The sequence below is a fragment of the Gymnoscopelus microlampas genome (genome assembly GCF_963454915.1).
Source record: "Gymnoscopelus microlampas genome assembly, chromosome: 7".
NCBI lineage: Eukaryota > Metazoa > Chordata > Actinopteri > Myctophiformes > Myctophidae > Gymnoscopelus > Gymnoscopelus microlampas.
In genome coordinates, this window is record NC_139944.1 from 50,719,360 (window position 1) to 50,744,623 (window position 25,264).

At 43.7% G+C, this 25,264-nt stretch overlaps 1 protein-coding gene across 1 annotated transcript in view; it reads right to left on the reverse strand.

The window, feature by feature from the left end:
• LOC311048623 (calmodulin-binding transcription activator 1-like) overlaps positions 1 to 25,264 on the reverse strand; it is a gene marked incomplete at both ends in the record, with an annotated part of 139,224 nt that overhangs the window by 101,860 nt on the left and 12,100 nt on the right. Inside the window, 1 exon segment of the mRNA XM_084061887.1 lies at positions 11,188 to 11,291. Coding sequence (XP_083918013.1) covers positions 11,188 to 11,291 — 104 coding nt within the window.

Below are 25,264 nucleotides of genomic sequence, written 5' to 3' on the forward strand. Positions count from 1 at the left end.
GAGGAGGACGACGAGTACATCGATTATACAATTAGCAGCACCCAAACACACACCCACACATGTAGGCGCATGTGTTACTGTATGTTATGCGCACTGCAGCGTGCGCACACACACACACACACACACACTGCAGCGCGTGCACACACACACACACACACACACACACACACACACACACACACACACACACACACACTGCAGCGCGCGCGCACACACACACACACACACACACACACACACACACACACACACACACACACACACACACACACACACACACACATACTGCAGCGATCACACACACACACACACACACACACACACACACACACACACACACACACACACACACACACACACACACACACACACACACACACACACACACACACACACACACACACACACACACACACACACACACACACACACACACACACACAGCAGCACGTGCACACACACACAAACACACACACTGCAGCACGTGCACAGACACACTGCAGCGCACAGACACACACGCACGCACACACAATTACACAAACATCCCCAATCGGTTACCATGGAAACACTTTTTTGTACAATGTGTGTAACATGAAAATTATTTCACACACACACACACACACACACACACACTACACACTACACACACACACACACACACACACACACACACACACACACACACACACACACACACACACACACACACACACACCCTGGAGGCAGACTGGCCAGTGTCCTAGAGTGTATATATACACAGTAAAATCCGCAGAGTTAATTTAACTGTGACAGTTGTAAAAAAAGAAGAAAAAAGAACATAAAAAGGGACCCTCGTGGGGTCTCTCAGAGTGAAACGAACACTCAGGATTTTGGCTGCTGTGCATAAATATACTTTTGATCTCATGCTAATATCACACAGCGGCGCCGCCAGATGCCGCTGTCAAGAACACCCCGCCGCAACGCTGTCGTTCCCATCGTGTCATCGCCGGAGCTCAAAGGCAGCCACACAGCAGCGACAGAGATGTCACGCAAAGTCTCACACTACACACACACACACACACTCTCACACACACACACACACACACACACACACACACACACACACACACTGACTCCGCAGTCCAATACCTCCGACTGGCAGGAGCGACATGTGGGCCAAACAGACTGTCTGGCAGTCGCATCATCTAACATAGCAGGGGGTAAGGGGGGGGTAGGGGGTGGGGGGGTGTTGGAGCTTAACCCATTAAGACCGGGAACGCATCTGTGTCATTTTTTAAGATTTCTTTGCGCTATTCAAAAAATAGCACTGCTATTTTTTGAAAAATTGTGGAAACTTGGTGCAAATCTTTGAATAATATGTTTTAAAACGAACATTTTGAACTCCCGATTTGTGCTTCTCTGGGGGGGTCCCTGGAACAACATATTTTGAGATGGGGGGTCCGCGGCCAAATACATATCATTTTGGGTGGTCCTTGACCTGGAAAAGTTTGAGAAGCACTCATATAGCAACATACGTTTTTCGAAAACTGGTAGAATTCCCAGAAGCATTTAAAAAAATATATACAGCCAAATAAATCTAATAATAACACAGATTATTTCCCGGTCTAAATGGGTTAAAATGTTTCGATGTTTTTGGTGATTCTGATTGCACACGCATACACACATACGCTCGCCCACGCACGCGCTCACAAGCAAGCACGCAAGCACGCACGCACGTCGCACGCACACACACACACACACACACACACACACACTGAAGTGACCGACTTCAGAGTCTGTCTGTCTGTCTCTCCCCCTCTCTCTCTCTCTCTCTCTCGCTCTATATATAATATATACTGTATACAGTACAGACTCCAGGTGGGGTCTCCTCTGACGCAGGAGTAATAATATCTTTCGACTTACATCTCTCGTCCCGGGACGAGAGACTATAAACCCACAGTCTCTCGACACTCCCCCCGCAGGTGGAAGGAGGAAGAAAGAAAACTAAGTTTTAGAGCGCTCCGCATTATCCCCCCCCCCCCGCACAACCCCCCCACGTTCCCGATTGGCTGGGATAAACCCGCGGCTCTCCGCTATGCTCCACGTCCGCCCAGAGTGCGGCGGTTCTGTTATCTAAAGCTAGTGTACAGCCTATTACTATGGACAGAGACGTACACAACAACTCCCCCCCCCCCCCCCCCCCCCCACACACACACACCCCCGCACCCCCCCTCCAATCTATTATTGAACAAAAGGCTCACACCTCCGCTCGGGCCTCTACAGGGAGGAATCCATCCCTCTGTCCCAGCATAATTTCACACATCAGTGGATGTGCAACAGAGAGGTAGAATGGGGGGGGTGTGGGGGAGAGGAGAGGAGAGGAGAGGAGAGGAGAGGAGAGGAGAGGAGAGGAGAGGAGAGGAGGAGAGATAGAGTGAAAAAGCGTTGGGGGGGTGCGGGGGGGGTTCACAGCTCGTCGCTTGCAGGAGGCCAAGGTGTCAGGAAGAAGTCATGCGTGACAAAGCAGAGATCAGAGGATCATATGCGGTCACGCACATGTCCAGAGAAAACGTGCACTCTCACTCACACACACACACACACGCGCGTGCGTGCAGTCGCGCAAACACACATACCCACACACATACACACACACACACACACACACACACACACACACACACACACACACACGCGCGTGCGCATGTATACAGTGCGCACACATCAACAAAAGGGTGAGAATAAGGGCATGTCAAATGAAGACTAGGGGAGGATTAAGCCTGAGTTAATCAGAGCCATTCTTATCCAAACACGGAACAGTAATCTCTCCATCTCTCACCCCTCCTCCCCCTCTTCTCCTTTACTTTCATGATCTCCCTCTACGCACAAACAAACATGGCGTAATCCTACAGTTAAACATACACACATGCACGCACACACGCACGCTCTCTCACACACACACACACACACACACACACACACACACACACACACACACACACACACACACACACACACACACACACACACACACACACACACACACACACAGTATAATAGCATGCAATAAATCACAATACTGTACCTACAAACTGAGGATGAGGGAGAGGGAAATAGACTCTAGTGTGTGCTTCTCTATGTCTTGGTAAGACATGTGTATGCATACATACCTAATGTATTCATACTGCACACACACACACACACACACACACACACACACACACACACACACACACACACACACACACACACACACACACACACACACACACACACACACACACACACACACACACACACACACACACACACATATAGACCCAACAAACACTGGCCATTTGTAACAACGCGTAGTTCGTCAATAAGTCATCATCACGCTTTATGAACAACACTTAAACCAATACCAGTAATAAAACCACCAAGACAAGACAAACACATGGTGGAGGTTGAACGATCAATACTATACACACATACATATGTATATATACTATATTATTATTATTCTCTGCATTGGTTTTATTTGTGTGCTTTAGTCTTTTTGTTCTATTCTTTTAACATTGCCTATACTGTTTATCCATTCACTTAATGTAAAGCACTTTGTATTACATTTTAATGCATGAAATGTAGCCTACTGCCTGCGAGCCCTCAGGAAGGTGGTGCGGTCGGCCGAGTACACCACCACCCTGCAGGACTCATACACACAGGTGTTTGTTCAAAGCAAGAAAGGTTTCTGAAGGACAAACATCACCCCAGCAATGGACTATACCGTGTGTGCCGATGGGGGCAGGCAAGGACAAACATCACCAAAGAAATGGACAATTACAATTTACAATTTTTGGCATTTAGCAGACACTCTGAATCCAGAACAATTTACAGTAAGCAGGTACGGTAAATACAAGGTACTGTAACTGTACTATACTGTGTGCCGATTGGGACAGGCAAGGACAAACATCACCCCAGCAATGGACTACTGTGTGTGCCAATGGGAACAGGCAACGGCAAACATCACCCCAGAAATGAACAATTACAATTTATAATTTAGGCATTTAGCAGACGCTCTTAATCCAGAACGACAATAAGCAGGTACGGTAAATACGAGGTAACTGGACTTTACTGTGTGTGCCGATGGGGTAGGCAAGGACAAACATCACCCCAGCAATAGACTATACTGTGTGTGCCGATGGGGACAGGCAAGCGCCTGCGGTATCACAAGGTCACCACGAAGAGAGACAGACTCAGCAAGAGGTTGTGTCCCCCCCCCTCCTCCCCCCGAGGCTCTCAGAGCCCTGAACAATGTCCAAACAAACCCAAACAAAACTGCCAGGTCAAACATATCTGTAAACAACAGACACAGCAGAGCACACACACTGTCTTTATTCTCATTCTTTTGGGACAAACACCTCTGCACACATACAGTATTGTACAGTACACAATGTACTCTATATACTGGATTCTGTATTTAATGTATATCGTCTCTGTCGGGTGGATACCTCATATGTCCAAAACTGTTCAGGATTAAAATTCAAAAACAGCAAAAGTAGCAGATCTACTTCTAAGCTCCAAACAGGCTTGTGGATCTGTTACTTTTGATGCTTTTGTGTGACGCGCTAGTCTGATCAAGTAGGGCGTTAATTTACGAAAGAAACACAAAAAGCCAAAATATGGAGATAAGATACGTTTCTGCCGCGTGATCCCAAAACCTATACCGCTTGTGCAACGACGCGCTGTGATTGGCCAGTACGCTTGTGCAAGGACGCGCTGTGATTGTTCAGTAGTCACTTTGAGAGGCAGTTGGGGCAAACGCTCTCGCCAAAAAACATGATTTACGATTCAGTGCCTATCGGTACATAACTCGTAAGGCACTGAGTCGGCTCAAGTGAACTTCGCAACGTTCGGCACGGCAATTCGCTCGCTTTAGCTCGCTCTGTGGTGCCTATCGTGGCTCAAGTTCGCTTGAGACGGCACGCATTCCGCCGCGGTCCAAAACTATACTTTATCGGCACAAAAAATTGCCCGCGGTTGTTGTAGGCATGAGGCACTTCCGCGTGGGTCACAGAAGCGGGCAGTGGTGTAAAGTAACTAAGTATATTTACTCAAGTACTGTACTTAAGCACAATTTTGAGGTACTTTTACTTTACTGGCGTATTTGCTATTTTCAATACTTTTACTCCACTACAATTATTTGAAAACTTTAGTAGTTACTTTTCAGATATACATTATTATGTTACAAAACATACATTAACCACTTCAGCCCTAGTTTATACATAGGCTATTTGAAAATAGCAGATCTACAAGCTCACAACGCGTCGCATCGCGACGCGTTGTGAGCTTGTAGATCTGCTATTTTCAAACATTTTAGTACATTTTAGTACATTTTGATGCCAATACTTTTGTAGTTTTACTCAAGTCAATTTTGAATTCCGGACTTTTACTTGGAACAGAGTATTTCTACAATGCAGTATTGATACTTTTACTTAAGTTAGAAATGTGAGTACTTTTTCCACCACTGGAAGCGGGCGTGGTTATAGCACAAGCGGTATATAGGCTCTAGTATGTCACGTTTGTGCCCGACAGACAGTGACGATATGCAATCATCTCAGGAGAAGCAGGCTATGAGGCACACTGTTCCTCTTCCTGTGCACAGGCGCTACGGTAAGCAGAGAGGAGCAGCACAGACAATGGAAGTGTGTTTTAGTATGCAGGAAACTTTATGCCTGCACCGCCTGGGTGGAAGAGAAGAGGAGCTTTGAAGGAACCCGCTCAGGGACGCCCAACCTCCACCTGAACCGAGCCTGCACCTCCTCATCATAGGAGACGCACACACAGAGAGAGAGAGAGAGAGAGAGAGAGAGAGAGAGAGAGAGAGAGAGAGAGGGAGAGGGCGAGAGAGAGAGAGAGAGAGAGAGGCAGAGAGATAGAGAGAGAGAGACAGAAAAAGAGGAAAGAGACACAGAAGGAGAGATAGAGAGAGAAAGGAAAGATAAAGATAGAAAGAGAGAGGGGTGAGGATGGTTCAGGGTTCAAGGCTTCTTTATTAGTACCCGAGGGTGATTTGGTTGTGCAGACGAGGGGGGGGGGGCTGGAGGGGGCTGGGGGGGGGGGCTCAGCAATCCAGAGTTAAAAGACAAAGACATCACAGCAGTAACAGATCAAAAGACTTCTGAACAAATAATGGAAAGAGGGTGGGATGTATGTAAGGACGAAGAGCGAGAGAGACGGGGGGGAGGGCAATGGTTCCAAGCATGGTTCTACTCTACTACATGTCAGAGGCAAATGTTGTCGTTTTACTCCACTATAATTATTTGTTCATAACGCGACGCATTGTGAGCTTGTAGATCGGCTATTTTCATTTAATGCCAAAATTGATGCCAATACTTTTTTTTAGAAATGTTTATCCCACGATTTTTGTAATCCATTTTTTCACCCAGTGCCAATTGCCTAAGCTGTAATCTTGGGCGCTACTCTCCCTCTGCCAGCCTGGGGAGAGCCCCGAACTGAGCTTATGCTTCCTTCAATGCATGAGGAGTGAGCAGGCCGCTTCTTATCACCTGACAGGGGGGAGTATCCCCCGTTGGACGTAGCACGTGGAAGGAACACGTTATTACAACCAGTTCCTTTCCCCTCCATCAGGCGCCCCGGCTGACCAGGGGGAGGCAGTATAGAGACCAGGATTACTGCATGTTTTTTGAGGGGGTACCTACACTAGGGAACACGGGGAGAACATGCAAACTCCACACAGAAAGGCCCTTTCACCAACCCCACCTAGGGTATGGGCACTGATGACGCAGAGGAGAGGACACGCCCCCAGCGCCCACAGCATTCTCGGCGGGAATCGAACCCAGGACCTTCTAGCTGTGAGGCAAAAGTGCTACCAACTGCGCAGTGTTGATTTCGTCGACTAAAACTGTGACGAAAGATTTTCGTCGACTACCTTTTTTCCACTGAGGAAAACTAAATTAAAACTAAGCTATGATGACTAAAACTAAGACTAAATATATTAACTATTTCGTCAACAAATAAAAGCTAAACTAAAATGTTAGGGACGGACTAGTTGAGCAGAGATCCAGTAGAACTAAAACAAGTCATTCATCATGGGTGCGCGTCGGTGTCAGACCCAGGTGCGCGTGGGCGTGACCCCAACGCGTTGCGCTTGCAACACGTTGTGAGCTTGTAGATCAGCTATTTTCGGCATGCAGCTTAGTGAAAATCTGCCATTTCGATGGCATCACGGCCAGCCAAAAATACTCGAAAATACTTTTAGTCTAATTAAATCAACTGTAGATTTAGTCGACTAAAATCTTATGATATTTAGTCAACTAAAACTAGACTAAAGGTCTTTACACACCGGCGATTATGCAAATATACACAATATTCGGACTCGTTCCAAATAAATAAAAGACGCTTTTTCACTTTTTCGCTCCGTGGAAGCTTGCATTGACTTTATAAGGTTTTTTTAAAAAACGTATTATTCGCATGAAAAAATCGCCCCCGGTGTGTAAGGAGCTTAAAAGTTAAACATTTCAGATGACTAAATATGACTAAGACTGAACAGAATTTTATAAAACAATTGCTGTCAAAATCAACACTACGACAACACTAGCCTTGATGCCTATACTTCTGCAGTTTTACTCCAGTAAATGTTGAATACCGGACTCTTACTTGTAACAGAGTATTTCTCCATTAGGGTATTAATACTTTTACTTGAGTAAAACATGTGAGTACTTCTTCCACCACCACACATACACACACTAAGCTCACACACACTACCTTATTCATGTGAGCACACTCACACTGTTGGGTAGGTGCTGTGCTTAACTTCCAGCATGACCTTCATTGAGATGGATTGCATGAAAAATGTAATGACGTTCCTGGGAGAAAAACCACGAGGCAAATCAGCTTTGCGTTGCATAATAACGCCGGAGCCGGCAATCAATAACGCAAACACACAAACACACACATTCATAATAATGCGGCGGGGGGCGCACGGGGGCCGTGAGCAGCATACCACCACCATCACCACCACTACCACCACGGTGTGGAGCTGAAAACCACCAGCGGAGGAGGGCTGTGCGTTGCGCAGTGGTGGAAAGTAACTAAGTACATTTACTTAAGTACTGTACTTAAGCACAATTTTGAGGTATTTGTACTTTACTGGAGTATTTCCAAGTTTCAGTACTTTTACTTCTACTCCACTACATCTCGGATCCAAATATTGTACTTTTACTCCACTACAATTATTTGAAAACTTTAGTTACTAGTTACTTTGCATATATGAATTATTACATTATAACATTAATTATTAATTATATAGTATTAACCACTTTAGCCCTATTTTATACATAGGCTATTTGAAAATAGCCGATCTACAAGCTCACAACGCGTCGCATCGCGACGCGTTGTGAGCTTGCAGATTTGCTATTTTCAAACATTTTAGTACTTTTACTTTTGCTACTTTAAGTACATTTTGATACCAATACTTTTGTACTTTTACTCAAGTACATTTTGAATTCCGGACTTTTACTTGTAACAGAGTACTTCTATATTGCAGTATTGATACTTGTACTTAAGTAAAACACTTTTTTTCCACCACTGGCGTTGCGTTTGCACAAACACTACAGACGACAAATGCCGCACATCCATTTCCAATCTGTCAAACGCTTCCCTGAGTCTCCGTCTGGAACAACTTAGCGACTCTGAAAGAGCTGTTTCACACTGAGTCTCCAACATTCTATAGCTCAAGGTTATATCCTCGGCTCTCTCGGTTTGGAGTCGAGTGTCGTCTCAAGGCTCAAACCTCGGCCTAGTTTCTCCACCTCGCCAGTTCAGCCCACAGTGAAAATTCTTACCGATCGAGTTGTTAGCTTTGCAAAGTTGACTTTGTGTGCCGCGTGGGCGAACCGAACCGATGCGATTCCTCTGGTTGTTTTCGTCGCCTAAAGCCAGATTTTTATACTCCTGTTTGCCTGTCTCTGTCTATAATAGCAGATCTACAAGCTAAGGCGTGTCGCTGTGCAACGTACGCATTGTGAGCTTGTAGATCTGCTATTTTCAGCGCGTGCCGACAATGGCGTAAATTAAGCATTAAAGGTTGTTACACACCGGGGCGATTTTTTCGTGTGAATAATGCGTTTTTTTTTAAACCTTATAAAGTCAATGGCTCCGTACATGGAGCGAAAAAGCGAAAAAACGAAGCGAAAAAGCGTCTTTTAATTATTCGGAACGAGTCCGAATTTTGCGTATATTCGCTATATTCGCCGGTGTGTAACAACCTTAACGGTGAAATTGTAAAACATTTCTTCTTGCTCCTTTGTTTCTCGTCCACTCCTCAGGAAAGATGTGGAGTTTCGAGTTAATGAAAAAATCCTTCCTTTTTGGAGAGAGGGGGAGGGGAGGGGGGAGTGTTGTTACCGCATTGATATCTGTTAATCTTTTCTTGGTTATCCGGCGTGGCCGGAGCATAAAGCACAGCATTTCTCACACAAAGCAAAGGGTGAAACCGTGAGCAGAAAGGTGCCGTACTTTTAATGGGCTTTTAAATGGTTGCATAGCAACTACGCGAGCTTCGCGCACCGCTCTTTATCTTACTGACCACAGGGTTTTGTCTTGTTTTTTTCTTTCTTTTTAGTTTGTTTGTCTTTCTTTCTGCTTCAAATATTACCAAGCAGTAGGAATATTTAATTTGCCATCCTGCAGTCCTCTGCTACAAGCGTCAGAACCTGCAGCCTGTACACTGCAGAAATCATGAACGTTATCAAATCTATGACAGTGGTTATCAAATATAGGGGGGTGTCTGGGAACCCCCAGGGGTACTTGAGGGGGTTCCAGGGGGTCCCCAACTAAATTAGTTAATATAGCATCAACATCAGTTTAACCCATTGAGGCCTGAGGTTCCGATTCTGCAAAATGTCTTCTAAATCCTAACGTTTTTCTGAAAAACATATGTTTCTATGTCAGTGGTTCTCTAACTTTTTCATGTCAAGGACCCCCAAAATGATATGAATTTCGCCGCAGACCCCCATCTCCAAATATTTTGGGATTTCCAGGGACCGCCAGAAGCAAAGATTTGAGTTACAAATGTTCGCTTTAAAAATATATATATTCAAAGATATTCACACATTTTCACAATTTTTCAAAAATAGCAGATCTACAAGCTCATAGCGCGGCACTCGGTGCCGCGCTATGAGCTTGTATATCTACTATTTTTGAATAGCCCAAAGTGTAAAATAATGCTTTTTAGCGCAAATCAAAAAGTGACACAGATGCGTTCCAGGTCTTAATGGTTTAACGACTTTAACCGTACAATACTGTACAATACTACTGGCTATTGTCGATCTAAACATTCACAACGTGTCGCGTCGCAGTGCGTCGTGAGCTTGCACATCTTCTCAACAACAGCAGGCTACAGGCATGGTTAATCGTGGCTTTTCAACATGGATACAAATTAAGAGCCATAATGAAACCTTTCATGGTTTTCATCCATATTTGATGCATGACGTTCTTGGCTCTTGGGTAAAGAGAGTGTGTGTGTGTGTGTGTGTGTGTGTGTGTGTGTGTGTGTGTGTGTGTGTGTGTGTGTGTGTGTGTGTGTGTGTGTGTGTGTGTGTGTGTGTGTGTGTGTGTGTGTGTGTGTGTATTACTATACTTGTGAGGACCAAACATAACATACAAGTATAGTCCTCGCCTGGTTCCAGACAAACTGCCATTGCAAAAAATAAAATGACCTCGGCAGATTAGGTCTGGCCCCTCTCAATAGAGATTGGATTTCTCTCCCTCCAAAGTTGTGAGGGACCAATCAGGGCCCAGTATGCAAATATGGGGCGGGTTTATCACAAGAGGCATTTTTTTAATTTGCCCCTCGGAAATGCAGGTTCCACACAGAGATTCCACACTAATATATACGCAGTGATATTAGTCTGGCCATACCTGACTAATATTAGTTTGGGGTTATAGGATTATAGACATTTTAGAAGTCAGGTTTAGGGGTTGGGGTTAAGAGTTTTCCCCGACCTCTTTGCTTCCCCTTTGTTGTGTGCATGTGCATGTGCATGCGTGTGTGTGTGTGTGTGTGTGTGTGTGTGTGTGTGTGTGTGTGTGTGTGTGTGTGTGTGTGTGTGTGTGTGTGTGTGTGTGTGTGTGTGTGTGTGCGGGTGTATGCAGACTGTGCACGTGTACTCGTGTGCGTGTGCATGTGCGTGTGCGTGCGTCTCTTACCTCATTGGTGTTCCAGCGGTGGCGCTCCTTGGGCAGAGAGGAACATTTGGGCAAACACTCCAACAGCTTCTTGGGAAGGTAGATCTTCAACTGGCCTGGCTCATCTGGAGGAGAGAGGAGAGAAGGTTCACATACAGAACAGTACAGTAGTGCCTCCTCCCTGCAGCATTGTAGACAGTGTAAAAACTACAATGTTTTAGGGGTTTATAGTGTCTTGATCAGGGACACTTGGACATGTACGGATTTAAAGGACCAGGTCTGGCGTGGTGTAGCCCAGAGCCTTCTATTGGAGAGTTACGTCAATGAGGGGGCAGAAAACAGCGCCGGTCACGTGGTTCAAACTCGAAATAGTGACAAACCCTCATAGACTCCAGTGCATTCCGTAAACTTCAGGTTCAGGGCTTAGTCACTATTCGCCAATAGAAGGCTCTGTAGAAGACCTGGCCTGATGAAGTGAACGGAGGTGACACAACTCTCCATATATGGCTCTGATGTAGCCCATTGACTATGACTCACAGTATACTTGACATTACTGTCAACCATTTGCCAAAGCATACTGAATACTGTACGTACTGTACGGTATGAAAATCAACTCACAGAGACCTGAAACTTTGAAGTAATCCAACCAACACACCAAAAACATCATTGAAAGTTATTTTCCTTTTGGGCGAAATTCTGTCGTGGTAGCATTTTAAAGCGTGGATTGATTTGGAGAGTCCAGCCAAAAATAAAATGATCAATGAAGATTGATTTACGAATGAAATTCAAACGTCCGTGTCTTATTAACATGTATCGATGCCAGCGTGGTCCAAGACAAAGATGAAGTGACAGCTAGGCCCAATAACCCCCCCCCCCCCCCCCTCCCCCCATCCTGTCCCAAATATAAAACAAAGTCAAATTTAACTTCAAGGAGATTTGGCGGCCTCCAGGCCTGGACATAAGCTCAACGTTTATTTAATCATTTCAAATTGTACAATGATGGCTTGGATTAACCCATTAAGACCGGGAACGCATCTGTGTCATTTTAGATGTCTTTGGCTATTCAAAAATAGCAGATATACAAGCTTATAGCGCAGCACCGAGTGCCGCGCTATAAGCTTGTAGATCTGCTATTTTCGAAAAATCGTGAAAATTATTTTTTTATATTTTCTTCCGAAAAACAGTTTAGAACATTTTTAGAAGCGGCCTCATGTCTTAATGGGTTAACCACGTAAACCCCCATATATACGTTCTTGTCCGGAGTTCCCAAGGAGGGGTCTATACTCGTTTCCCTCTATACCGACTTTTCTTTGACAAAAATAGCTAGATCTCCAAGGTCGCAACACGTTGTGAGCTTGAGGATCTGCTATTTCCGGCAACTGTTCGCCCATTTTGTGCTGAATGTTCACCTACAGTAATATAATTTGCCCAGAATAGGGGTCACTGGGGTTAATGTGTTTTTTGTTCTGTTTAGTTTTTTTATTTTTCTCTTTTTCTCAAAAATGTTGAGAAGCCAATTATTTTAACCGCTTTTCTTTCTTTGTCTTTTTTTCCCCCGTTGTGCCAATTAATTCCTCCCCACACATTTCTGTGTTGCCACTATTGTACCCTACTGGCTCACCTGCCGGTGACAAACCAACTAAAAGTTAGAATAGCGGCGTACCGGGCACCTAGGCTGCTAATAATGCAAGCTGACAGCGTGTTGCGGGTTCGAATCCTGTTCCCGAAGACCTTTACTGCATGTCACTCCCCCATCTCTCTCTCCCCATTTCCTGTCAGTCTACTGTATACTATCAAATAAAGGCAGAAAAAGCCAAAACAATATCTTGAAAAAAAAGGGGATATGGACAGTGGTGGAAAGAGTACTACATACTTTTACTTTAAAAGTATCAATACTGCAATATAGAAATACTATGTTAAGAGTAAAAGTCCGGAATTCAAAATGTAGGCCTACTGTAGGTAAAAGTACAAAAGTATTGGTATTGAAATGTACAAAAGTAAAAGTACTCATTATGCAGAATGTCCCATTTCAAGTTTTCAAATGTATACTTTTTTTTTTTAATTAGGAGATCTACAAGCTCACAATTCGTCGCATTGTGACGCATTGTGAGCTTGTAGATCGGCTATTTTCAAATGGCAGAAATGTATATAGGGCTGAAGTGCTTGATGTACAGTATGTTTTGTAATAATAATCAAAGTTTTCAAATAATTGTAGTGGAGTAAAAGAAATAAGTTTGCCTCTGAGATGTAGTGGAGTAGTAAAAAAGTAAAAAAAAAATGGAAATTGGAAATACTCAAGTAAAGTACAAATACCTCAAAATTGTACTTAAGTACAGTACTTAAGTAGATTTACCTAGTTACTTTCCACCACTGGTCTACCTCTATTATCAAATAAAGGCAGAAAAAAAATATCTTGGAGGGAAAAAAAGGAATATGGAGATAAGAGGTTTCTCTGCCTGACAGCAACGTAATATAATCTGGTCACGGAGGACGGGCTATAACAGTGAGCACTGAGGAGACCCAACGTCTCATCTGATCCGTGAAGCAGAAGAGAAACGCAGAAAGGAGACTGGTAGACCTGCACACGCACACACCCACACACACACACACACGCACACACACACACACACACACACACTGTCTATAATCTCCCTCAGTGTCTCTGTTATTATAGTTATGCTGCATTATTATGTGATTCACTTATACCTGGCTGAGTTCATATGTTCACAAGACACACAGCGATAAAGAGAACAGAGAGGTTACAGCCTCTGTGAACATCCTCGTGTGCGGTGTGTGCGTGTAGCGCGCGCGTGTGTGTGCGTGTGTGTGTGTGTAGTGTGTGAAGTGTGTGTGTGTGTAGTGTGTGTGTGTATGTACCCAGCGGGTGTGCACTAGCTCAGAACAGAGAGCGCGAGAGAGAGAGAGAGAGAGAGACAGACATAGAGACAGCGACAGAGACAGAGAGAGAGAGAGAGAGAGAGAGAGAGAGAGAGAGAGAGAGAGAGAGAGAGAGAGAGAGAGCGAGAGAGCGAGAGAGCGAGCACTCAAAGGTTATTGATAAGCATTTGAGAGTATAGAGGGCGTCCGTCCACTCATCATAACTCCCTCGGGAGGAAGAAGAAGACAGGAATCGTACTGTACACCTAAGGGCCACAGAGGGCGAGAGAGACAGAGAGAGAGAGAGGGAGAGAGAGAGAGAGAGAGAGAGAGAGATGGAGAGCACCACCGTTCAAAGCAAACCAAAAGAGAGCGAGGACGAGGGGAGAGAGAACGAAGCAAGCGCGAAGAAGGAACCATTTCCAAAGTGAGAGATAACAAGGTAGAGAGATGGAGCAAAAAGTAAAGGCAAAGAGACATAAAGAGAGATTTAAGATATAGCGGCGCACAAGTATACGCATCTATGCATGTGTAAGTATGAAGGTGCGCGTGCATGCATGCATGCGTGTGTGTGTGCGTGTGTGTGTGTGTGTGTGTGTGTGTGTGTGTGTGTGTGTGTGTGTGTGTGTGTGTGTGTGTGTGTGTGTGTGTGTGTGTGTGTGTGTGTGTGTGCGCTTGTGTGCACGTGCGTGTGTGCGATCGCGTGTGCGCGTGCGTGCATGTGTGTGTGTGTGTGTGTGTGTGTGTGTGTGTGTACGTGTGTGTACATATGTACGCGTGTGTGTGTGTCAGTGGGGAAGTGTGCTCAGGCACGTATTCTCCCCCTAATCAATTATGCATTTATTAATAGAAGGCCTGAGAAGACAGAATTTCAAACAGCTGAACGGTGCAGCAGCTTAGTTAAACAGCTGAATGGTGCAGCTTAGTTAAAGCCTAATTTCTTTTTTAGCAGCGCTGCCCCAGCCTCTCTGCTATGAATGCCAATCAGTGTTTAAACCCCACCCCTCCCGGCTATAACCCCCTCCTCTCCTCTCCTCTCCATCCCCTCCCCTCCCCTCCCCTCCCCTTCTCATCTGAAGAATTCTCATCAGAGCTTCGCCTTTGAAATGTACCAAAACCACCACATCAAACAAGCCCATTGCTTGCGCAGCCGCGCACATACGTACACACACACACACACACACACACACACACACACACACACACACACACACACACACACACACACACACACACACACACACACACACACACACACACACACACACACAGAGGCACCCTTACACAGCACGCAGTACAAGCGTGTATGCATGCATATGCACACACACAGAGACACATACACACACACACACACACACACACTGAGATGATCAAAAAAAGCCCACATCAGAGTGTGTGTGTTCCCTGACCTCTCCTATGGAGACCATGTGGTATTTTAACGAGTGACCTTGGCACTGGAGGATTCTTCTGAGGAAAAGCAGCGCACCTTCATTAGAGAAGCACAGCGTCATCATCGCAGCATCTCGGCCGCTTCTTACTACGCTCCGCAAGGAGGCTGGCCGACTGTAAGAGGCTCTGTGTGTGTGTGTGTCAGGCCTGGAATTTCGTCATTTTAGGGGAAAGGCCACTTGGCCTTTGGTGTTGTAATTTTTTGGAGGGCACAAAGGCCAAATGCCAGGGCAGGAAGGCCATCAACAAAAAAAAAAAGAAAAATGATTTTTAAGTCCCCGGAAATAATGCATTTAACTTGAAGGTTAAGGATGATTGTATTTTAATATATTATAAGAATTGTATAACTATCTGTGAAATATAACCCATTTATTTCACAAAATAATGTGTTGGCAAATGACCAATATTTAGTTATATAGGTCTCAATATGTCACATTCAGCCCTGGACTTCACTGACTGAAGTAGGGGTCACATTAATCCCATTAGATTCACAGAATAATTAGGGGTCTTCAACCTTTTCAGGCCAGGGACCCCCAAACTGATGGGGTGATGGAGCAGGGACCCCCTACCTCGTAGGGTAGGGGGTAGGCTACTATATATATCATATATTTATGTATAAAATTGTGTTTTATATAAATAAACATGAAAAAATTGCCTGCTCCTACGCACAGGTTGACCCAGTAGGTGTGCAAAAGGACCTTTCTCAGGGGCGTCAATTGGGTATGGCAAGGCATGGCAGGTGCCACACCTTGGCTCCAGAAAAAAAAGAGAAAAAAAATCATGAATAGTAGCCTAATGCAGGTGTAAGACCATTGTGTTATAGGTATAATGCATAGTTTCTATGCATTTCAGGGGTTTTGGGGGGGTTGACCCCCTAAAAAATGGATAGATGTCCCTTATTTTAATCTCTGGGAGTTGGCAACCCTAACCTTGCCATAGCTTTTGCTGAACTGACACCACTGATCTTTCTCTACAAAATATGTATAAACATACCCTTACTAAGCTATTAAAATATGTCATGTTATGTTTAAAGACAAATTTACATTTTTGAAAAAAAAAAGAAAAAAAAGTTTTTAAAATTTTCAAAAACAATTTTTTTTAATCAAACAACAATTTCGCGGACCCCCTGCAGTACCTTCGCGGACCCCCTAGGGGTCGCGGACCCCCTGTTGAAGACCTCTGAGAGATTTTATGTATTTTCCCCACAAGTTATTTTCAAAAATGAAATGTGATTGAACTTGCACTAATAATGACTTTAGTTGATTTTCTCTCTCTTTAAAATATAGTATTTCTTAATTATTAATGATTACAGCTTGTAGATTGGCTATTTTCACGATTTTAAATTGTTTTTAAATAATGATAAAAAAGGAACATACAAGATTTCCACCCAACAGCCATAATATATAGCCAATATATGGTTCTTTATCAGTGTATTAGTCTGTTTTTGCAGATTTCATTCTAATTGGCTACTATGCCTGCATATGAATTTCATGGCCCTGGGTAGTTCACCCTGGCTTGGCGGAGATATGCCCTGTTGCGCACAAGCTCGCACACTGCAGCAGCAGGTGAAAGCAATTCGCTAACGAGGGCTGTGTTGCGCACCAAAAACGAAACTGTCACATTAGATGCTGAAATAAACTTCCCAGTTAGAACATTGTTGACAAACGAACAGATATAATGGATGTGGTTTGCAAAAGGATAATTTATTTCTTGTCCATCAGAGCGGTGAGGTCACTCTTTTGTATGATATTGATAGCCTAAACTTTTAATTTGTTTGCAGTTATTCTGTTGCTTGCTTTATATTAAGACTCATAATTTGGGGATTTTGCTGTATTTTATTAGATGTATTCATCTATATTTTGCTGTTGAAAAAATCATCGGGCCACATCGGTCTGTAGGACTAGGCTACTACGGAATCCTCTCTCTCTCTCTCAGGCTAGAAATCAAACCTACCCTTGATTAGTTCAGGGTGCGTTAGATTTAACTCCTGTTTGGCCCGGTAATGCTTTTGTGTGTATTACACTGTGTTGCGGGATTCCGAAGGTTCATAGGAGGCTCAAAATCAAACCTACCTACCACTGTGTATGTTGTAGCTGCGCAGCTCAACCAAAGGGACTGGTGTCTAAAAAAAAAACGTATTGACAGGAAAATCGCGCAGAGGAAAAACTGTGAAATCAGTTGCTGGGTGCAGCTGGGGCACCACGGCCACTGTGGCCGTCAAGGCATGTCATTATTCGAGGGGCACACGGCCAATGAGAGGGGCAACGTGGCCGCCGTGAAATTCCTGCCCTGGTGTGTGTGTGTGTGTGTGTGTGTGTGTGTGTGTGTGTGTGTGTGTGTGTGTGTGTTTCATTGATTGATTGATTAATTGAATAGTAATAATTGTTACTCAGAAATGTAAACAGCACGAGGTACAGTCAGACATTAAGGCTTTGTGTGTGTGTGTGTGTGTGTGTGTGTGTGTGTGTGTGTGTGTGTGTGTGTGTGTGTGTGTGTGTGCGCGTATTCCTGCCGTCCTCAATATCCCAAATATCACCTAATACTCTTCAGCTGCAAAGTCATTTACATAAAAAACATGTAAGCAAAACACTTCAATGAAATCTGCTCTTCAAAAACAACCACTTCACTCACTATATGTACACACTTACTCACTCAAACAAATACTACTTCTGTCCATAATAGCTCCACTGGGTAGGCCTACAGCCCCACATACAATCTATGTTTCAGTCTCACAAACCGCTGGACTCATCAGCGCCAAAAGAAATCTTGCGCACACTGTCCTGTAGGCCAGTGGTTTTCAACCTTTGTCATGCCAAGGACCCCTAAATTGATATACATTTGGCCACGGACCCCCATTTGAAAATGTTTTGTGCCAGGGACCCCAGAAGCAAAGATATCAGTTAATTTTCGCTTTAAAAATATAAATATTCAAAGATATGCACACTTTTTCAAGGTTTTTCAAAAATAGCAGATCTACAAGCTCATAGCGCGGCACCTGTGAGCTTGTATATCTGCTATTTTTGAATAGCCAAAGCTAAGTGGTTAAAAATGATTGTGACGCTATGTTAACTAATTTTGCTGGGGACCCCTGGTACTCCCTCAAGGACCACTGGTGGTCCCCGGACCACTGGTTGAAAACCACTGCTGTAGGCCATTGAAGTACCTCCATTGAAAATAATCATATTATGTTTTATTCACCTTATCCCTGGCCATGTCCACCAGGTAGGTGAGTAAGCAGGGTGAGGAGCCCCATATCAAGTGGTTTCCTGTTTACATGCAGCGTTGCCATGTCTGCTTATAATAAGTTGTTTATTTGGGCTTGCTTCCTAATGTTTTTTTTAAACCAGTGGTTCTCAAATCTTTTCATGTCAAGGACCCCCAGATTGATATGTATTTGTCCACGGACCCCATCTGAAAATATTTTGTGCCAGGGACCCCCGTACAAGATTTGAGTTATTAAAATGTTATAAAAACATATATATATATTTTTTTTTTCCCAATATTCTTTGAAAATAGCGGATCTACAAGCTCACAATGTGCCACGGTGTGGTACGTTGTGGGCTTGTAGATCTGCTATTTTCAAATATCCGATGTAAAGTGGTAAAAATAAGCCTAGTTGCTTCTTTTCACAGACCTGGCAGCTTGTTACTTTTGCAAAATCTGGCAACACACTTATTGCCTGCATTACACCCAAAGATTGTTAATTTAGCAAGATACTGTACACATTCTCCATTGGAGCCACTAGAGGCAAAGTAGTACACAAATCCTACAAATGGTCTCATAAGTAGGCGTGGTTGTCTTCTCCCCCGACCATCCCACCACCCTCCCCCTCCCCTCTCCCTGGCTGACCACGTCATATGGATGTGTATTTGTGTATTTTCTTCATTAAAGAAAATAAATGCTTTACATGTTTGAAAGTAAACTGTTATTGGCAAAGATGCTTTTTAAGAAACCCATACAATTCCCCCCACAAACACACACTTATTATTCAGTCTTATGCTAGATGTGCTCCTGTTTCTGCTCTAACTCTAATATAATATAATAATAAAATATAATATAAGGGACAGAGCCCTCTATGACTCGTCCGTCAGACTGCAGATTGACCAGACGCGTCGCTAGGTCTCTACTAAATTGGGGGCTTAGCCCCCCAGGCAACGGGCAGCGCGGATTTGGGTACTTTTTTCTTTTGTTACTTTATTTCGATTTTACGGTTAGGGGTAGGGTTAGGTTAGGGTGATAGATATATAATTCAAAAAAAAAAAAAAAACTTTCTTTTAATTTTAATTTTTTAATTTTGTATTGGTGGCTTTGGATAAAACATTGGTGGCTATAGCCACCGAAGCCCCCGCCTAACGACTCCACTGAGATGGACCGAGATGGACCCTCCAGATATCTTCCCAAATCTCGCGAGAGTGTGTTGCTGGGATAGAGAAAAGTCGATAACAAAGTTGATTTTCTCCTCATTTGTGTCACCAAAAAAAAAGCCATTTTAGTATGAAAATCTTGTACATGTTGTGTGTCTTGTGACGATTGGGTCTAATATTTAGTTCAGTAACCATGGAGCTAAAGAATGGTTCAGAAGCTGTGTTCACGTTCACTCTTCCATTGGAATCGAATCAATAGACTCCAAGCTGCTTCCTGTCTCCTAAAAAGGCGTCCACAGGGACGTGCACAGATAGGCTCAGGGTGGTTCTAGAGCACCTGCCCTTTGCCCTCTTGACCAGAAGTGCCCTTTTGAAAAAAGGGCACAGCAGGGGTACAGCAGGGGTCTTCAACAGGGGGTCCTGGACCCCTAGGGGGTCCTCAGAGTTACTACAGGGGGGCCGCCAAATCTTTATGTGATATGATTTTCTTTTTACCATAACCACTCGAAACCTAGCATCCCTTTTCTGAGGAGAACTTTAGCCAAAAATAGCCGATCTACAAGCCCACAACGCCTCGCGCTGCGAGGCGTTGTGGGCTTGTAGATCGGCTATTTTTGGCAAAGAGGTATAGGTGTAGAGGGAAAAAAGAGCAGACCAAGTAAACCAAAAAAAGTATAATTTACTTGAGCTGCCCCTCAAAATGTCTGTGCACGCCACTGGGCGTCCACCTACGTCGCGCAGAAACGGGAAGTAAACCGGAGAATGCGACTCTTGCCATTTCCCTCTTGGATTACACCTGCAGCCTAACTAGGGATGAAGTGGACAGATATTGGATGAAGCAGCAGAAAAGGGCAACGGCGCCGCCCTGGAGAAGGGCCAAGAATAAGGTGAACACTTTTTGAGATATTTAAATGTAATTTCATAATGGAAGTCAATGTGCCTCTCTGAGCGGGGCTGAAGCCTAGCAGCACACATTTGGAGTCATCATTCGTCATCATAGATATCGTCTCAGTCGGGTGGAAATCTCATTATATCCTAAAACTGTTCCTTTTCAGAATTCAAATTCAGCAAAAGTAGCCGATCTAGAAGCTCACAAACGCGTCGATTCGCGCTTGTCGATCTGCAATTGTTTTGATACGTTTGTGTGACCCAAAAAGTGACTTATTTTCTATCAATTACACACCCCATGAAGCATTGAATTCATGGAGATTTGTTTCTATCGCATTCCTACACCAATAATTTGATAACCGGCGATCTCTCCGGTATAGGAGACGCAAAGGAGAGTCTTTGGGTCTCCTACCGGAAGCATTAGCATCTTTATTATTATCATCAAATTATTGGAATGTGACAAAAACTAAAAAATCTCCATGAATTCAAGGCTTCATAAGTTCATGGGGTGTGTAATTGATAGAAAATAAGTCATTTTCTTTCATAAATAAGAGGTTTCTGCACGACAACAGCGATTATGTCACAGATATCATCATATAGTGTAGACAACTGATGTCATCATAGATGACTGATGATGACGTCACAGGCTGGCCAACATGATACTTTTCAGGATTCAAATTCAAAAACAGCAAAAGTAGCCAATCAAGAAGCTCATAAACGGTCGCTTTGCGCTGCGCTTCAAGCTTGTCGATACTTTTGTGTGACACTGTAGTATGATCAAGTAAGGCAGGGGTCTTCAACAGGGGGTCCGGGACCCCGAGGGGGTCCTCAGAGTTACTACAGGGGGGCCAACCAAATCCTTGTGTGATATGATTTTTCTTTTTTTACATTAACCACTTGAACCCTACAGTAGCATCCCTTTTCTGAGGAGAATTTTAGCCAAAAAATAGCAGATCTACAAGCTCACACCGCCTCGCACTGCGAGGCGGTGTGAGTCATCTGTGATGATGACATCATAGATGACTGATGATGACATCACAGGCTGGCTAACATGATGATCCACCCTGGAGCCAAACGTCGTTCCCATGTGGCTCCTCCCGAGATCAACATGATTCCATTATTATTTTTAACCCAATAAAGCCGGGAACGCATCTGTTCCACTATAAAAAATAAAAATAAAAAGCATAAACATAGCAGATCTACAGTATGAGCTTGTAGATCTGCTATTTTTGAAAAATCGTGAAAATGTGTGCAAATATTTGAATATATATATTTTTTCAAGTAAACATTTGTTCAACTCAAATCTTTGCTTCTGTGGGTCCCTGGAACAAAATATTTTACTTTTTCTTTTAATCGTGAAAATCTTTGAATTTGTACATTTAATTTTGTTAAGTGAACATTTGTAACTCAAATCTTTGCTTCTGGGGGATTCTACAAATGTCTTCTAAATCTTTTTTTTTTCTTCTAAACATATGTTGCTATTAGTGGTTCTCAAACTTTATAATGTCAAGGACCTCCAAAATGATACGTATTTGGCCGCGGACCCCCATCTCAAAATATGTTGTTCCAGGGACCCCCAGAAGCAAAGATTTGGATTACAAATGTCCGCTTTAAAAAATATATATATTCAAATATTTGCACAAATTTTCATGATTTTTCAAAAATAGCCAAAGTATAAAATAATGGTTACAGCTAAAATGTAAAATGACACAGACGCGTTCCCGGATTGAATGGGTTAAATTCTCCACCGCTCGCTGATGCTGCTCCGTCGCCGATGAAACCAAACGAGACACTGTGGATTTATCCAGATCTTTATGAGCTTCTTCTGCAAAACCCCTGAAGAGTTATAAGACCTCACAGTCCAACTGTAACAAAACCCCTGAAGAGTTATAAGACCTCACAGTCCAACTGTAACAAAACCCCTGAAGAGTTATAAGACCTCACAGTCCAACTGTAACAAAACCCCTGAAGAGTTATAAGACCTCACAGTCCAACTATAACAAAACCCCTGAAGAGTTATAAGACCTCACAGTCCAACTGTAACAAAACCCCTGAAGAGTTATAAGACCTCACAGTCCAACTGTAACAAAACCCCTGTAGCAGAGGGAAAAAAGCAGTGGTGGAAGAGGTGGTACAATTACTTTTTTTAAAGTTAAGTAAAAGTATCAATACTGCAATGTAGAAATACTCTTCTGTTACAAGTAAAAGTCCGGTGATCAAAATTTAGAGTAAAAGTACAAAAGTATTGGCATCAAAATGTGCTTAAAGTATACCAAAAGTAAAAGTAGTCATGATGCAGAATGTCCCATTTCACAAGGTATCATGTATAGAATGTATTCAAATCTTTTGAAAATAGACGATATACAAGCTCACGACGCGTCGCGAGCTTGTATATCGTCTATTTTCAAATAGCTGAAGTTGAAGTGGTTAATGTATGTTTTGTAATAATAATTAAAATCTACAAAGTAACTAGTAACTAAACTTGTCAAATAATTGTAGTGGAGTAAAAGTACAACATTCGCCTCTGAGATGTAGTGGAGTAGAGGTAAGAAAAGTATAGAAAATTGGAAACACTCCAGTAAAGTGAAAACAAAAAACAGTACTTAAGCACAGTACTTGAGTACATGTACTTAGTTACTTTCCACCACCGTCTCACACTGTATAACATAACCCTGAAGTAGAGGGAAGAATAAAATACACATATCACCAGAAAATCCCCCCCAAACCAGCCCCCCCCCCCCCCCCCCCGCTGTCACCACACACCGTCACCACCGCCACCCCCCCCCCCAGGCGTTGTCACAGTCACACTTTGATCAATCTCCTCAAAATGTTCCTCAAAGGAGTCATAAAAGCTCAAGACTGGTGACATCTCAGGGTTGAGTGGGCGGGACCATCTCTCCTTTTCTTTCTATAGCTATAGGCTCCCAAGATGGCACTGGAAAAGAAAAACTGAAATCTGAATACTGATAACCCAGCGGTACTGTATGTATATATATATAGTTGCTGTCGGGCAGAAACCCCTTATCTCCATATTTTTTTCACTTTTTGTGTTTTTTTTTTTAACACATCGTGTGCCGATCACGGTCTGGACCGTGTTTTCACATAGTAACGCTCTGGTGCCGAACACGGTCCGAACCGTGTTTGGTGTCTTTTTGTTTTTTTGTTTTTTTCCCATACGGGAGGGGCTGGAGCAGCCCTGGGATCACCCACGGTGAATCTGACAAGGATGGGCCAGATGCATCATTGTGTCAAAAAACATGGCACACATACGCTTCCGCTCTATTTCCTTCTCTAAAACCCCTATAACTCCGAAACGTTTTATGCTGGGGAAAACGACTCATTTTGTGTGCACGATCGCTCCGCCATTGTTACTCGCGTGAGCGATGTTATCGTTCCAGGCGTTAGTCAGGACCATCGGCTAAAATGGAGACAAGCTTTTTTTTCTCATGGAATGCACGTCGTGGAGTCTACAGCTTAAACAGCGCTGCGCAGCTCAGCGGTGAGATTTCGGCACCGAACGTAATCTGTTATTATAAAATGCTGGCACCCGATGTGTTAACCAACGTCGGGGGATTTTCACCCACACAATTATGGTTATGTAATTTTCCTTTTATTGCTGGTGTCTGAGGTGGGTGGGTCCTTAAAGGTACCTTCATGCTGCTCAGTGAGATCATCGAAGCAGTGTTGATTTCGTCGACTAAAACTATGACGAAAAATGTTCGTCGACTACCTTTTTTTCACTGACGAAAACTAAATAAAAACTAAATTAAACTATGATGCTATGATGACTAAAACTATGACTAAATATATTGACAATTTCGTCAACAAATAAAAACTAGACTAAAATGTTAGTGAGGGCACTAGTGGAGAAGAGATCCAGTAAAACTAAAAGACTTTTATGAAGATTTTATGCTTGGTTGCGCTCCGGTGTTGCGTTCTGAAAATACCAGATCTACAACGCGTTGCGCTGCGACGCGTTGTGAGCTTGTAGATCTGCTATTTTCAGCATGCAACCAAGTGTAAAATCAGCCAAGAAAATGTGCTGTTAAAATCAACAATGCATCAAAGGTATAGGCTCGATTTCCGTGCCCCCATCCCTGTTTTTTGTCTACAGGCAGGTGCTTGGTTGATTTTCACCCGACGTTAGAGATAGAGAAAGAAAATCGGGTGGGCTCTCCCACAGTTGTCAGTCATGTAGGGGAGCAAGGGGCGGACCCATTGAGTTATAATATATCTAGAGGGCGGATTGCCCCGCCCCCAGCTATTGATTTCTATGAATGTTGCACAGTGGCGTTTGAAGCACCCGGAAGTACCATATGTTGGGTCGATATTGGGTCCTGAGCAGGCGCTCTAGGGTTTCTAGGGAGCTTCTGAAGGGACATTAGTAGGTTTTAACGGTAGACGCACGCGCAGTAGCACTTTAAATGCGGAAGTGTTGCTCTCCCAGATTTGACCACCAGGGGAAGGCAGCTTCACTGTTCTACCGTGGTTCTGGGGGCTTGGGCGGACCCCCTTCGCTG